The sequence below is a fragment of the Talpa occidentalis genome, unplaced genomic scaffold (genome assembly GCF_014898055.3).
Source record: "Talpa occidentalis isolate TD23 unplaced genomic scaffold, MPIMG_talOcc4v2.1 talOcc4.14, whole genome shotgun sequence".
Lineage (NCBI taxonomy): Eukaryota > Metazoa > Chordata > Mammalia > Eulipotyphla > Talpidae > Talpa > Talpa occidentalis.
Window position 1 is genome coordinate 24,940,226 of NW_023601433.1, and position 16,814 is coordinate 24,957,039.

Genomic DNA, 16,814 nt, shown 5'->3' on the forward strand with positions numbered 1-16,814 from the left:
CAGAGATGCAAGTGCCAATCATACTGTTTATGATCCATTGTCTATGTAGTGTGGTTTCTCCACCAGTGCCTTTGGTGACTTGCTGTATTTCTTATACAACCTGTGTGAAACCTCCTAGCATGTCAAAAATGTAGTCTTTACTATCACATTGTGTCATAATTGTACATGTGGCTTTGAAGCAAGGAGCGTTCTCCCTGCTTATGGTTATTTCTTCATCACAGTTTGTTTTAAGAATATATCAGTGAATGCAGGTGGATAATGTTGGGATGTTGTAAAAGTTGTTTCATTACACTTTATCTTAGAAAACACAAGGTTTACAAGGTTTCATCTTTCAAAGTAGGCTCACAGACACAGGGAAGAAGACAATCCAACGTGATTCAGTGTCTTTACCAGAATCTGTGTTTGTAACCAATACGAAGCCTATTGTGATTCCAGTGAATGTAGTCGGCGGGAGACATGAACCAGATAAAAATGGCACAAGGTAAAAACAACTCTTCGTTAAGGTTCAAGGACACTGAGCTGTGATTGCTTTCGTTGGTCCAAGCAAATAAAAGTCTCTGTTATAGGCAAACACTGCTGAAAGTTGAATGATGTAGATCATTGTGTTTTTGTCACTTCATCCAGGCAGTGTAGTTCCAAGACTGTGTATGCTTTCAGGGATATGTTTACTCCTCATCGGGTGAATGCTGTGCTTGACACCCACCACTAATGCCTCATAATGCTATACGAGGGACGTTAGGCCCCAACTCTATTTTATTCTCCTCCCAACCCTTGTGCTTCAGTCGTTTATTCTGCATTTTTTTTCAGATTTCTAGTTCCTTAGCTTAGTGACTGTGAAGGAGACCTAGTGCAATAAATACTTTAATATCTATCCATCATCGATTCATAAATTCAGTAAATAGAATCAAGTCAATAAAAGGAAACACACTCAATATATGATCATAGGGTTTGGTTGTTTTTTTTTTTTTTTTTTCAATATAACTGCAGGTTGTTAACCATTTTGTTTCACATGCAAGTGGTTAGAAAAGAAGTAGACTATTACAGAAAAACCACATAATCATTGTTATGTATTTGCCAGTTTTCGAACAAGAAGAACCATGTCTCGCCATTGTGTCCCATGAGCTCTGAAGGCTTACAGACTCTCTATTCCGATTCTCTCCTGTTTTCACTCTTGAACTTTCAACAGTAAGGGTCCCACTCATGCATGGTCCAAACTTGCTTTCTAAAGGCTACAAGGATTTTTCACTCTATGATAACAACACATATCTCTTTAGACCCATGGGCAATGTCTGCCTCGATGGCAATCATTCTCCCACCACATAATATTTTCATTTGAGTTTAGGCTCTGTTAATTTCAGTGGGAGAGCTCTCTTACCAGGTTTCTCCCTCCCATTTCTCAGTTTTTGACCTCAGTCTATTTTTCCTATTTCTTATCAAAGCCCATTACCTACAGACAAATTGAGGTTTTCCAGGATCTTTGGTCCCATGTCTTTTCCCTCCTTGAATATGATAGATGCCCAAAGTTTCATGTACGCTGCCGGCCTTTCCTTAATTCCTGTCATGTGTTCACTGCACCTGCTCTTGGTCCTCTCGCCGTGTATTTGGCACTGGAAAACTGAGATCAGAAAGACATCTTTCGTATTTGTCTATGGGTGATGCAATTTTAAGGTTCGTGGCAGGGAGACTGATGAGCTACGTCTTACGTCCATATGACCCTGATATCACTGCAAGATACATGTAGTGAATATTTAAACACAAATCTTTTTCACCCATGAGAATTTATCAGAGACCTTCTAATATATATTCCCAGTACAAGTTCAATTAGGTGCTCATTTTTACATTAAAAAATACAAAGGCCAAAGAACAGTACCCATTGAATAATTAGTCTCTTGTCTAAGCAGCAGTAGTTTTCCACAGTGAACTCAGATTTTCAGAGTGGCATTGAATATGTCTTAAAATTTCCGGGTGCACTGAACTCTCAGTTATTGTTCTTTCCCTTTCAAACACAGAGGAAACACAGAGATGTGTGCTTAGGAAACACAGAGATGTGATGTGCCAATCATACTGTTTTCGATCCATCGTCTATGTAGATTGGTGGCTCCAACGGTGCCTTTGGTGACCAGCTCTGTTTCTTTTTTTTTTTTTTTTTGGTTTTTATTTTTATTTTTTTTAACATAATAAATTTTATTTTTATATTCCCCCATACAATAGCAACCCCCCCATTCTGACCCCAATCCCTCCCATCCCGCACCCCAACCCCCAAAAAGTGTCTCTGGTTCATAGTTTTTTTGGATTTTGATTTTCACATTCTTATAGTTATTCATTTTCCTGGTCCCTTATTTAAGTTTTCTAGATTCCTGCTATGAGTGAGACCATCCGGTATTTTTCTTTTTCTTTTTGGCTTTTTTCACTGAGCATGATCCCTTTCAGCGCCATCCATGTTGCTGCAAATTGCATGCATTTATCTTTTTTGAATGCTGAGTAATATTCCATGGTATATATGTACCACATCTTCTTGATACAGTCATCTATTTTTGGGCTTTTGGGTTGTTTCCAAAGCTTAGCTATTGTAAATAGTGCTGCTATAAAGATAGGGGTGCAGGTGTTCTTTGGAATTGATGTTTCTGTGTCCTTTGGGTAAATACTTAGGAGTGGAATTTCTGGATCATATGGAAGCTCAATGTTTAGTAGGTCCAGAAATCTCCACACAGCTCTCCATAGTGGTTGGACCAGTTTGCACTCCCACCAACAGTGCAGAAGAGATCCTTTTTCTCCACAACCTCGCCAACATTTGTTGTTGCTAGTTTTTTTCATATGTGCCATTCTCACTGGTGTAAGATGGTATCTCATGGTAGTTTTGATTTGCATTTCCCTGATTACAAGTGTTGTTGAACATTTTTTCATATGTCTGTTGTCAAAAAATGGCCAGAAAAGCTAAAAAGAAACTTCTTTGAAGAGGAAATGCAAATGGCCAACAGCTCTATTTCTTATACCACCTGTGTGAAGCCTCCCAGCATGTCAGAAATGTACTCTTTACTATCACATTGTGTCATAATTGTACATGTGGCTTTGAAGCAAGGAGTATTCTGCTTGCTTATGGTTATTTCTTCATCACAGTTTTAAGAATATATCAGTGAATGCAGGTGGATAATGTTGGGATGTTGTAATAGTTCTTTCATTACACTTTATCTCAGAAAATCGAGGTTTACATGGTTTCTTCTTACAAAGTAGGCTTACGGACACAGGAAAGAAGACAACCCAACGTGATTCAGCGTCTTTTCCAGAATCTGCGTTTGTAGCCAGTACGAAGCCTGTTTTGATTCCAGTGAATGTAGTCGGCGGGAAACATGAACCAGATAAAAATGGCACAAGGTAAAAACAACTCTTCCTTTAAGGTTCAAGGACAATGAGATGTGATTGCTTTTGTCAGTTCAAGCAAAAAAAAGTCTCTATTATAGGCAAACAATGCTGAAAGTTGAACGATGTAGATCGTTGTGTTTTTGTCACTTCATCCTGGGAGTGTAGTTTTCCAAGCCTGAGTGTGCTTTAGTGGATATGTTCACAACTCATCGGGTGAATGATGTGCTTGGCACCCACCACTAAGGCCTCATAATGTTGTATGATGGACGTTAGGCCCCATCCCTATTTCATTCTCCTCCCAAACCCTTGTGCTTCAGTCGTTTATTCTGCAATTTTTTTTTTCAGATTTCTATCCTTAGCTTAGTGACTGTGAAGGAGACCTAGTGCAATAAATACTTTAATATCCATTATGGATTCATAAATTCAGTAAATAGATTCAAGTCAATAAAAGGAAACACACTCAATATATGATCATAGGGTTTGGTTGTTTTTTTTTTTTCAAAATTACTGCAAGTTTTTCACCGTTTTGTTTCACAAGCAAGTCGTTAGAAAAGAAGTAGACTGTTACAGAAATATCACATATTCATTGTAATGCATTTGCAACTATTCCAACAAGAAGAACCATGTCTCGCCATTGTGTCCCATGAGCTCTTGACAGCTTATAGAACTCTCTATTCCGATTCTCTCATGTTTTCACTCTCGAACTTTCAACAGTAAGGGTCCCACTCATGCATGGTCCAAACTTGCTTTCTAAAGGCTACAAGGATTTTTCACTCTATGATAACAACACATATCTCTTTAGACCCATGGGCAATGTCTGCCTCGATGGCAATCATTCTCCCACCACATAATATTTACATTTGAGTTTAGGCTCTGTTAATTTCAGTGGGAGAGCTCACTTACCAGGTTTCTCCCTCCCATTTCTCGTTTTTTGACCTCAGTCTATTTTTCCTATTTCTTCCCAAAGCCCTTTACCTACAGACAAATTGAGGTTTCCCAGGATCTTTGGCCCCATGACTCTTCCCTCCTTGTATATGATAGATGCCCAAAGTTGCATGTGCGCTGCCAGCCTTACCTTAATTCCTGACATGTGTTCACTGCACCTGCTCTCGGTCCTCTCTCCGGGTATATGGTACTGGATCACTGAGATCAGAAAGACAACTTTTGTTTTTGTCTATGGGTGATGCCATTTTGAGGTTCGTGGCAGGTGAAACTGATGAGGTACATCTTATGTGCATATGACCCTGATGTCACTGCAAGATACATGTAGTGAATATTTTAAAGTAAATCTTTTTCACCCATGAGAATTTATCAGAGACCTTCTAATATGTATTCCCAGTACAAGTTCAATTAGGTGCTCATTTTTACATTAAAATATACAAAGGCCAAAGAACAGTACCCATTGAATAATTAGTCTCTTGTCTAAACAGCATTTGTTTTCCACATTGAACTCAGATTTTCAGTGTGGCATTGAATATGTTTTAAACTTTCTGTGTGCACTGAACTCTCAGTTATTGTTCTTTCCCTTTCAAACACGGAGGAAACACAGAGATGTGTGCTTAGGAAACACAGAGATGTGATGTGCCCTATCATACTGTTTACGGTCCATTGTCTATATAGTGTGGTTTCTCCACCAGTACCTTTGGTGACCTGCTGTATCTCTTATACCACCTGTGTAAAGCCTCCCAGCATGTCAAAAATGTACTCTTTACTATCACATTGTGTCATAATTGTACATGTGGCTTTGAAGCAATGAGTATTCTCCTAGCTTATGGCTATTTCTTAATCACGGTTTTAAGAATATATCAGTGAATGCAGGTGGATAATGTTGGGATTTGTAATAGTTCTTTCATTACCCTTTATATTGGAAAGCAGGAAGTTTACATGGTTTCTTCTTTCATGGTAGGCTTACGGACACAGGGAAGAAGACAACCCAACGTGATTCAGCATCTTTACCAGAATCTGCGTTGGTAGCCAGTACGAAGCCTGTTGTGATTCCAGTGAATATAGTTGGCGGGAGACATGATCCAGATAAGAACGGCACAAGGTAAAAACAACTCTTCCTTTAAGGTTCAAGGACAATGAGCTGTGATTGCTTTTGTCAGTCCTAGCAAAAAAAAGTCTCTATTATAGGCAAACAGTGCTGAAAGTTGAACGATGTAGATCATTGTGTTTTTGTCACTTCATCCTGGGAGTGTAGTTTTCCAAGCCTGTGTGTGCTTTAGGGGATATGTTCACAATTCATCGGGTGAATGCTGCGCTTGACACCCACCACTAATGCCTCATAATGCTGTATGACGGACATTAGGCCCCATCCCTATTTCATTCTCCTCCCAACCCCTTGTGCTTCTTTCGTTTATTCTGCTTTTTTTTTCAGATTTCTAGTTCTTTATATTAGTGACTGTGAAGGAGACCTAGTGCGATAAATACTTTAATATCTATCCATCATCAATTCATAAATTCAGTAAATAAATTCAGGTCAATAAAAGGAAACACTCAATATATGATAATAGGGTTTGTCTTTTTTTTTTTTTCAATATAACTGCAAGTTGTTTTACTATTTTGTTTCACAAGCAAGTGGTTCGAAAAGAAGTAGACTATTACAGAAATACCAGATAATCATTGTAATGTATTTGCAACTATTCAAACACGAAGAACCATGTCTCACCACTGTATCCCATGAGCTCTTGAAGGCTTACAGTACTGTCTATTCTGATTCTCTCCTGTTTTCACTCTTCAACTTTCAACAGTAAGGATCCCACTCATGCATGGTCCAAACTTGCTTTCTAAAGGCTACAAGGATTTTTCACTCTATGATAACAACACATATCTCTTTAGACCCATGGGCAATTTCTGCCTCGATGGCAATCATTCTCCCACCACATAATATTTTCATTTGAATGTAAGCTCGGTTCATTTCAGTGGGACAGCTCACTTACCAGGTTTCTCCCTCCCATTTCTCATTTTTTGACCTCAGTCTATTTTTCCTGTTTCTTATCAAAGCCCATTACCTACGGACAAATGGAGGTTTCCCAGGATCTTTGGTCCCATGACTTTTCCCTCCTTGAATTTGATAGATGCCCAAAGTTTCATGTACGCTGCCGGCCTTTCCTTAATTCCTGACATGTGTTCACTGCACCTGCTCTTGGTCCTCTCTCCGTGTATTTGGCACTGGATCACTGAGATCAGAAAGACATCTTTTGTTTTTGTCTATGGGTGATGCCATTTTAAGATTCGTGGCAGTTTCGTGACTGATGAGGTACATCTTACGTCCATATGACCCTGCTATCACTGCAAGATACACGTAGTGAATATTTAAACGTAAATCTTTTTCACCCATGTGAATTTATCAGAGACCTTCTAATATATATTCCCAGTACAATTTTAATTAGGTGCTCATTTTTACATTAAAAAATACAAAGGCCAAAGAACAGTACCCATTGAATAATTAGTCTCTTGTCTAAGCAGCAGTAGTTTTCCACAGTGAACTCAGATTTTCAGAGTGGCATTGAATATGTCTTAAAATTTCCGGGTGCACTGAACTCTCAGTTATTTCTCTTTCCCTTTCAAACACAGAGGAAACACAGAGATGTATGCTTAGGAAACACAGAGATGTGATGTGCCAATCATACTGTTTACGATCCATCGTCTATGTAGAGTGGTGTCTCCAACGGTGCCTTTGGTGACCAGCTCTATTTCTTTTTTCTTTTTTTTTTTTTGCTTTTTATTTTTTATTTTTTTAACATAATAAATTTAATTTTTATATTCCCCCATACAATTGCAACAACCCCATTCTGACCCCAATCCCTCCCCTCCTGCCCCCCACCCCCAAAAAGTGTCTGTGGTTCATAGTTTTTTGTGGATTTTGATTTTCACATTCTTATACTTATTCATTTTCCTGGTCCCTTATTTAAGTTTTCTAGATTCCTGCTATGAGTGAGACCATCCGGTATTTTTCTTTTTCTTTGGGCTTATTTCGCTGAGCATGATCCCTTCCAGCGCCATCCATGTTGCTGCAAATTGCATGTGTTTATCTTTTTTGAATGCTGAGTAATATTCCTTGGTATATATGTACCACATCTTCTTGATACAGTCATCTATTTTTGGGCTTTTGGGTTGTTTCCAAAGCTTAGCTATTGTAAATAGTGCTGCTATAAACATAGGGGTGCAGGTGTTCTTTGGAATTGATGTTTCTGTGTCCTTTGGGTAAATACCTAGGAGTGGAATTTCTGGATCATATGGAAGCTCTATGTTTAGTAGGTCCAGAAATCTCCACACAGCTATCCATAGTGGTTGGACCAGTTTGCACTCCCACCAACAGTGTAGAAGAGTTCCTGTTTCTCCACAACCTCGCCAACATTTGTTGTTGCTAGTTTTTTTCATATGTGCCATTCTCACTGGTGTAAGATGGTATCTCATGGTAGTTTTGATTTGCATTTCCCTGATTACAAGTGTTGTTGAACATTTTTTCACATGTCTGTTGTCAAAAAATGGCCAGAAAAGCTAAAAAGAAACTTCTCTGAAGAGGAAATGCAAATGGCCAACAGCTCTATTTCTTATACCACCTGTGTGAAGCCTCCCAGCATGTCAGAAATGTACTCTTTACTATCACATTGTGTCATAATTGTACATGTGGCTTTGAAGCAAGGAGTATTCTGCTTGCCTATGGTTATTTCTTCATCACAATTTTAAGAATATATCAGTGAATGCAGGTGGATAATGTTGAGATGTTGTAATAGTTCTTTCATTACACTTTATCTCAGAAAATCGAGGTTTACTTGGTTTCTTCTTTCAAAGTAGGCTTACGGACACAGGGAAGAAGACAACCCAACGTGGTTCAGCGTCTTTACCAGAATCTGCATTTGTAGCCAGTACGAAGCCTGTTGTGATTCCAGTGAATGTAGTCGGCGGGAGACATGAACCAGATAAAAATGGCACAAGGTAAAAACAACTCTTCCTTTAAGGTTCAACGACAATGAGCTGTGATTGCTTTTGTCAGTCCAAGCCAAAAAAGGTCTCTATTATAGGCAAACAGTGCTGAAAGTTGAATGATATAGGCCATTGTGTTTTTGTCACTTCATCCTGGGAGTGTAGTTTTCCAAGCCTATTTGTGCTTTAGGGGATATGTTCACAACTCATCGGGTGAATGATGTGCTTGGCACCCACCACTAAGGCCTCATAATGTTGTATGATGGACGTTAGGCCCCATCCCTATTTCATTCTCCTCCCAAACCCTTGTGCTTCAGTCATTTATTCTGCAATTTTTTTTTTTTTTTCAGATTTCTAGTTCCTTAGCTTAGTGACTGTGAAGGAGACCTAGTGCAATAAATACTTTTATATCTATCCATTATGGATTCATAAATTCAGTCAATAGATTCAAGTCAATAAAAGGAAACACACTCAATATATGATCATAGGGTTTGGTTGTAATTTTTTTTTCAAAATAACTGCAAGTTTTTAACCATTTTCTTTCACAATCAAGTCGTTAGAAAAGAAGTAGACTGTTACAGAAATACCACATATTCATTGTAATGTATTTGCCACTATTCCAACAAGAAGAACCATGTCTCGCCATTGTGTCCCATGAGCTCTTGACGGCTTATAGAACTCTCTATTCCAATTCTCTCCTGTTTTCACTCTTGAACTTCCAACAGTAAGGGTCCAACTCATGCATGGTCCAAACTTGCTTTCTAAAGGCTACAAGGATTTTTCACTCTATGATAACAACACATATCTCTTTAGACCCATGGGCAATGTCTGCCTCGATGGCAGTCATTCTCCCACCACGTAATATTTTCATTTGACTTTAGGCTCTGTTAATTTCAGTGGGAGAGCTCACTTACCAGGTTTCTCCATCCCATTTCTCATTTTTTGACCTCAGTCTGTTTTTCCTATTTCTTCTCAAAGCCCATTACCTACGGACAAATTGAGGTTTCCCAGGATCTTTGGCCCCATAAATTTTACTTCCTTGAATATGATAGATGCCCATAGTTGCATGTGCGCTGCCGGCCGTACCTTAATTACTCACATGTGTTCACTGCACCTGCTCTGGGTCCTCTCTCCGAGTATATGGTACTGGATCACTGAGATCAGAAAGACAACTTTTGTTTTTGTCTATGGGTGATGCCATTTTGAGGTTCGTGGCAGGGGAAATGATGAGGTACATCTTACGTGCATATGACCCTGATGTCACTGCAAGATACCTGTAGTGAAGGTTTTAAAAGTAAATCTTTTTTACCCATGAGAATTTATCAGAGATGTTCTAATATATATTCCCAGTACAAGTTCAATTAGGTGCTCATTTTGACATTAACAATACAAAGGCCAAAGAACAGTACCCATTGAATAATTAGTCTCTTGTCTAAGCAGCAGTAGTTTTGCACAGTGAACTCAGATTTTCAGTGTGGCATTGAATATGTTTTAAAATTTCTGGGTGCACTGAACTCTCAGTTATTGTTCTTTCCCTTTCAAACACAGAGGAAACACAGGTATGTGTACTTAGGAAACACAGAGATGTGAAGTGCCAATCATACTGTATACGATCGATTGTCTATGTAGAGTGGTTTCTCCACCAGTGCCTTTGGTGATCTGCTGTATTTCTTATACCACCTGTGTGAAGCCTCCCAGCATGTCAAAAATGTACTCTTTACTATCACAATGTGTCATAATTGTACATGTGGCTTTGAAGCAAGGAGTATTCTCCTTGCTAATGGTTATTTCTTCATCACAGTTTTAAGAATATAACTGAATGCAGGTGGATAATGTTGGGATGTTGTAAAAGTTTTTTCATTACACTTTATCTTAGTAAACACGAGGTTTACATGATTTCTTCTTTCAAAGTAGGCTTACGGACGCAGGGAAGAAGAAAACCCAACGTGATTCAGCGTCTTTATCAGAATCTACGTTTGTAGCCAGTACGAAGCCTGTTGTGATTCCAGTGAATGCAGTCGGCTGGAGATATGAACCAGTTAAGAATGGCACAAGGTAAAAACAACACTTCCTTTAAGGTTCAAGGACAATGAGCTGTTATTGCTTTTGTCAGTCCAAGCAAAAAAAAGTCTCTATTATAGGGAAACACTGCTGAAAGTTGAATGATGAAGATCATTGTATTTTTGTCACTTCATCGAGGCAGTGTAGTTTTCCAAGCATGTGAGTGCTTTAGGGTATATGTTCACACCTCATCGGGTGAATGCTGTGCTTGACACCCACCGCAAATGCCTCATATGCTGTACGATGGACGTTAGGCCCCATCCCTATTTCATTCTCCTCCCAACCCCATGTGCTTAGGTCGTTTATTCTGCATTTTTTTTTTTTTTCAGATTTCTACTTCTGTAGCTTAGTGACTGTGAAGGAGACCTATTGCAATAAATACTTTAATATCTATCCATCATCGATTTATAAATTCAATAAATAGATTCAAGTCAATAAAAGGAAACACACTCAATATATGATCATAGGGTTTGGTTGTATTTTTTTTTCAATATAACTGCAAGTTGTTACCATTTTGTTTCACATGCAAGTGGTTAGAAAAGAAGTAGAGTATTACAGAAATACCAGATAATCATTATAATGTATTTGCAACTATTCAAACAAGAAGAACCATGTCTCGCCATTGCATCCCATTAGCTCTTGAAGGCTTACAGCACTGTCTATTCCCATTCTCTCCTATTTTCACTCTTGAACTTTCAACAGTCAGGGTCCCACTCATGCATGGTCCAAACTTGCTTTCTAAAGGGTACAAGGATTTTTCACTCTGTGATAACTTCACATATCCCTTTAGACCGATGTGCAATGTCTGTCTCGATGGCAATCATTCTCCCACCACATAATATTTTCATTTGAGTTGGGCTCTGTTAACTTCAGTGGGAGAGCTCACTTACCAGGTTTTTCCCTCGCATTTCTCGCTTTTTGACCTCAGTCCGTTTTTCCTATTTCTTCTCAAAGCCCATTACCTACAGACAAATTCAGGTTTCCAAGGATCTTTGACCCCATGACTTCTACCTCCTTGAATATGATAGATGTCCAAAGTTGCATTTACGCTGCTGGCCTTACCTTAATTCCTGACATGTGTTCACTGCACCTCTCTGGTTCCTCTCTCCGAGTATATGGTACTGGATCACTGATCAGAAAGACAACTTTTGCTTTTGTCTATGGGTGATGCCATTTTTTAGGTTCGTGGCAGGGGAAATGATGACGTACATCTTAAGTGCATATGACCCCGATGTCACTGCTAGATACATGTAGTGAATAATTTAAAGTAAATCTTTTTCACCCATTAGAATTTATCAGAGACCTTCTAATATATATTCCCAGTACAAGTTCAATTAGGTGCTCATTTTTACATTAAAAAATACTAAGGCCAAAGAACAGTACCCATTGAATAATTAGTCTCTTGTCTAAGCAGCTGTAGATTTCAACAGTGAACTCAGATTTTCAGTGTTGCATTGAATATCTTTTAAACTTTCTCTGTGCACTGAACTCTCACTTATTGTTCTTCCCCTTTCAGACACAGAGGAAACACAGAGATGTGTGCTTAGGAAACACAGAGATGCAGGTGCCAATCATACTGTTTATGATCCATTGTCTATGTAGTGTGGTTTCTCCACCAGTGCCTTTGGTGACTTGCTGTATTTCTTATACAACCTGTGTGAAACCTCCTAGCATGTCAAAAATGTAGTCTTTACTATCACATTGTGTCATAATTGTACATGTGGCTTTGAAGCAAGGAGCGTTCTCCCTGCTTATGGTTATTTCTTCATCACGGTTTGTTTTAAGAATATATCAGTGAATGCAGATGGATAATGTTGGGATGTTGTAAAAGTTGTTTCATTACACTTTATCTTAGAAAACACAAGGTTTACAAGGTTTCATCTTTCAAAGTAGGCTCACAGACACAGGGAAGAAGACAATCCAATGTGATTCAGCGTCTTTTCCAGAATCTGCGTTTGTAGCCAGTACGAAGCCTGTTTTGATTCCAGTGAATGTAGTCGGCGGGAAACATGAACCAGATAAAAATGGCACAAGGTAAAAACAACTCTTCCTTTAAGGTTCAAGGACAATGAGATGTGATTGCTTTTGTCAGTTCAAGCAAAAAAAAGTCTCTATTATAGGCAAACAATGCTGAAAGTTGAACGATGTAGATCGTTGTGTTTTTGTCACTTCATCCTGGGAGTGTAGTTTTCCAAGCCTGAGTGTGCTTTAGTGGATATGTTCACAACTCATCGGATGAATGATGTTTTTGGCACCCACCACTAAGGCCTCATAATGTTGTATGACGGACGTTAGGACCCATCCCTATTTCATTCTCCTCCCAAGCCCTTGTGCTTCAGTCGTTTATTCTGCAATTTTTTTTTCAGATTTCTATCCTTAGCTTAGTGACTGTGAAGGAGACCTAGTGCAATAAATACTTTAATATCCATTATGGATTCATAAATTCAGTCAATAGATTCAAGTCAATAAAAGGAAACACACTCAATATATGATCATAGGGTTTGGTTGTATTTTTTTTTTTTCAAAATTACTGCAAGTTTTTCACCGTTTTGTTTCACAAGCAAGTCGTTAGAAAAGAAGTAGACTGTTACAGAAATACCACATATTCATTGTAATGCATTTGCAACTATTCCAACAAGAAGAACCATGTCTCGCCATTGTGTCCCATGAGCTCTTGACAGCTTATAGAACTCTCTATTCCGATTCTCTCATGTTTTCACTCTCGAACTTCCAACAGTAAGGGTCCCACTCATGCATGGTCCAAATTTGCTTTCTAAAGGCTACAAGGATTTTTCACTCTATGATAATAACACATATCTCTTTAGACCCATGGGCAATGTCTGCCTCGATGGCAATCATTCTCCCACCACATAATATTTACATTTGAGTTTAGGCTCTGTTAATTTCAGTGGGAGAGCTCACTTACCAGGTTTCTCCCTCCCATTTCTCGTTTTTTGACCTCAGTCTATTTTTCCTATTTCTTCCCAAAGCCCTTTACCTACAGACAAATTGAGGTTTCCCAGGATCTTTGGCCCCATGTCTCTTCCCTCCTTGTATATGCAAAGTTGCATGTGCGCTGCCAGCCTTACCTTAATTCCTGACATGTGTTCACTGCACCTGCTCTCGGTCCTCTCTCCGGGTATATGGTACTGGATCACTGAGATCAGAAAGACAACTTTTGTTTTTGTCTATGGGTGATGCCATTTTGAGGTTCGTGGCAGGTGAAACTGATGAGGTACATCTTACGTGCATATGACCCTGATGTCACTGCAAGATACATGTAGTGAATATTTTAAAGTAAATCTTTTTCGCCCATGAGAATTTATCAGAGACCTTCTAATATGTATTCCCAGTACAAGTTCAATTAGGTGCTCATTTTTACATTAAAATATACAAAGGCCAAAGAACAGTACCCATTGAATAATTAGTCTCTTGTCTAAACAGCATTTGTTTTCCACATTGAACTCAGATTTTCAGTGTGGCATTGAATATGTTTTAAACTTTCTGTGTGCACTGAACTCTCAGTTATTGTTCTTTCCCTTTCAAACACGGAGGAAACACAGAGATGTGTGCTTAGGAAACACAGAGATGTGATGTGCCCTATCATACTGTTTACGGTCCATTGTCTATATAGTGTGGTTTCTCCACCAGTACCTTTGGTGACCTGCTGTATCTCTTATACCACCTGTGTAAAGCCTCCCAGCATGTCAAAAATGTACTCTTTACTATCACATTGTGTCATAATTGTACATGTGGCTTTGAAGCAATGAGTATTCTCCTAGCTTATGGCTATTTCTTAATCACGGTTTTAAGAATATATCAGTGAATGCAGGTGGATAATGTTGGGATTTGTAATAGTTCTTTCATTACCCTTTATATTGGAAAGCAGGAAGTTTACATGGTTTCTTCTTTCATGGTAGGCTTACGGACACAGGGAAGAAGACAACCCAACGTGATTCAGCGTCTTTACCAGAATCTGCGTTGGTAGCCAGTACGAAGCCTGTTGTGATTCCAGTGAATGTAGTTGGCGGGAGACATGATCCAGATAAGAACGGCACAAGGTAAAAACAACTCTTCCTTTAAGGTTCAAGGACAATGAGCTGTGATTGCTTTTGTCAGTCCTAGCAAAAAAAAGTCTCTATTATAGGCAAACAGTGCTGAAAGTTGAACGATGTAGATCATTGTGTTTTTGTCACTTCATCCTGGGAGTGTAGTTTTCCAAGCCTGTGTGTGCTTTAGGGATATGTTCACAATTCATCGGGTGAATGCTGCGCTTGACACCCACCACTAATGCCTCATAATGCTGTATGACGGACATTAGGCCCCATCCCTATTTCATTCTCCTCCCAACCCCTTGTGCTTCTTTCGTTTATTCTGCTTTTTTTTCAGATTTCTAGTTCTTTATATTAGTGACTGTGAAGGAGACCTAGTGCGATAAATACTTTAATATCTATCCATCATCAATTCATAAATTCAGTAAATAAATTCAGGTCAATAAAAGGAAACACTCAATATATGATCATAGGGTTTGTCTTTTTTTTTTTTCAATATAACTGCAAGTTGTTTTACTATTTTGTTTCACAAGCAAGTGGTTCGAAAAGAAGTAGACTATTACAGAAATACCAGATAATCATTGTAATGTATTTGCAACTATTCAAACACGAAGAACCATGTCTCACCACTGTATCCCATGAGCTCTTGAAGGCTTACAGTACTGTCTATTCTGATTCTCTCCTGTTTTCACTCTTCAACTTTCAACAGTAAGGATCCCACTCATGCATGGTCCAAACTTGCTTTCTAAAGGCTACAAGGATTTTTCACTCTATGATAACAACACATATCTCTTTAGACCCATGGGCAATTTCTGCCTCGATGGCAATCATTCTCCCACCACATAATATTTTCATTTGAATGTAAGCTCGGTTCATTTCAGTGGGACAGCTCACTTACCAGGTTTCTCCCTCCCATTTCTCATTTTTTGACCTCAGTCTATTTTTCCTGTTTCTTATCAAAGCCCATTACCTACGGACAAATGGAGGTTTCCCAGGATCTTTGGTCCCATGACTTTTCCCTCCTTGAATTTGATAGATGCCCAAAGTTTCATGTACGCTGCCGGCCTTTCCTTAATTCCTGACATGTGTTCACTGCACCTGCTCTTGGTCCTCTCTCCGTGTATTTGGCACTGGATCACTGAGATCAGAAAGACATCTTTTGTTTTTGTCTATGGGTGATGCCATTTTAAGATTCGTGGCAGTTTCGTGACTGATGAGGTACATCTTACGTCCATATGACCCTGCTATCACTGCAAGATACACGTAGTGAATATTTAAACGTAAATCTTTTTCACCCATGTGAATTTATCAGAGACCTTCTAATATATATTCCCAGTACAATTTTAATTAGGTGCTCATTTTTACATTAAAAAATACAAAGGCCAAAGAACAGTACCCATTGAATAATTAGTCTCTTGTCTAAGCAGCAGTAGTTTTCCACAGTGAACTCAGATTTTCAGAGTGGCATTGAATATGTCTTAAAATTTCCGGGTGCACTGAACTCTCAGTTATTTCTCTTTCCCTTTCAAACACAGAGGAAACACAGAGATGTATGCTTAGGAAACACAGAGATGTGATGTGCCAATCATACTGTTTACGATCCATCGTCTATGTAGAGTGGTGTCTCCAACGGTGCCTTTGGTGACCAGCTCTATTTCTTTTTTCTTTTTTTTTTTTTGCTTTTTATTTTTTATTTTTTTAACATAATAAATTTAATTTTTATATTCCCCCATACAATTGCAACAACCCCATTCTGACCCCAATCCCTCCCCTCCTGCCCCCCACCCCCCAAAAAGTGTCTGTGGTTCATAGTTTTTTGTGGATTTTGATTTTCACATTCTTATACTTATTCATTTTCCTGGTCCCTTATTTAAGTTTTCTAGATTCCTGCTATGAGTGAGACCATCCGGTATTTTTCTTTTTCTTTGGGCTTATTTCGCTGAGCATGATCCCTTCCAGCGCCATCCATGTTGCTGCAAATTGCATGTGTTTATCTTTTTTGAATGCTGAGTAATATTCCTTGGTATATATGTACCACATCTTCTTGATACAGTCATCTATTTTTGGGCTTTTGGGTTGTTTCCAAAGCTTAGCTATTGTAAATAGTGCTGCTATAAACATAGGGGTGCAGGTGTTCTTTGGAATTGATGTTTCTGTGTCCTTTGGGTAAATACCTAGGAGTGGAATTTCTGGATCATATGAAAGCTCTATGTTTAGTAGGTCCAGAAATCTCCACACAGCTATCCATAGTGGTTGGACCAGTTTGCACTCCCACCAACAGTGTAGAAGAGTTCCTTTTTCTCCACAACCTCGCCAACATTTGTTGTTGCTAGTTTTTTTAATATGTGCCATTCTCACTGGTGTAAGATGGTATCTCATGGTAGTTTTGATTTGCATTTCCCTGATTACAAG

General features: G+C 38.8%; 1 protein-coding gene across 1 annotated transcript in view; it reads left to right on the top strand.

The window, feature by feature from the left end:
• Positions 1-16,814, top strand: part of LOC119243990 (uncharacterized) — a 61,217-nt gene that overhangs the window by 6,494 nt on the left and 37,909 nt on the right. The window contains exons 4-10 of the mRNA XM_054694645.1: positions 338-481; positions 3,229-3,372; positions 5,267-5,407; positions 8,158-8,301; positions 10,201-10,344; positions 12,241-12,384; positions 14,271-14,411. Coding sequence (XP_054550620.1) covers positions 338-481; positions 3,229-3,372; positions 5,267-5,407; positions 8,158-8,301; positions 10,201-10,344; positions 12,241-12,384; positions 14,271-14,411 — 1,002 coding nt within the window. The remainder of the gene's footprint in view (positions 1-337; positions 482-3,228; positions 3,373-5,266; positions 5,408-8,157; positions 8,302-10,200; positions 10,345-12,240; positions 12,385-14,270; positions 14,412-16,814) is intronic.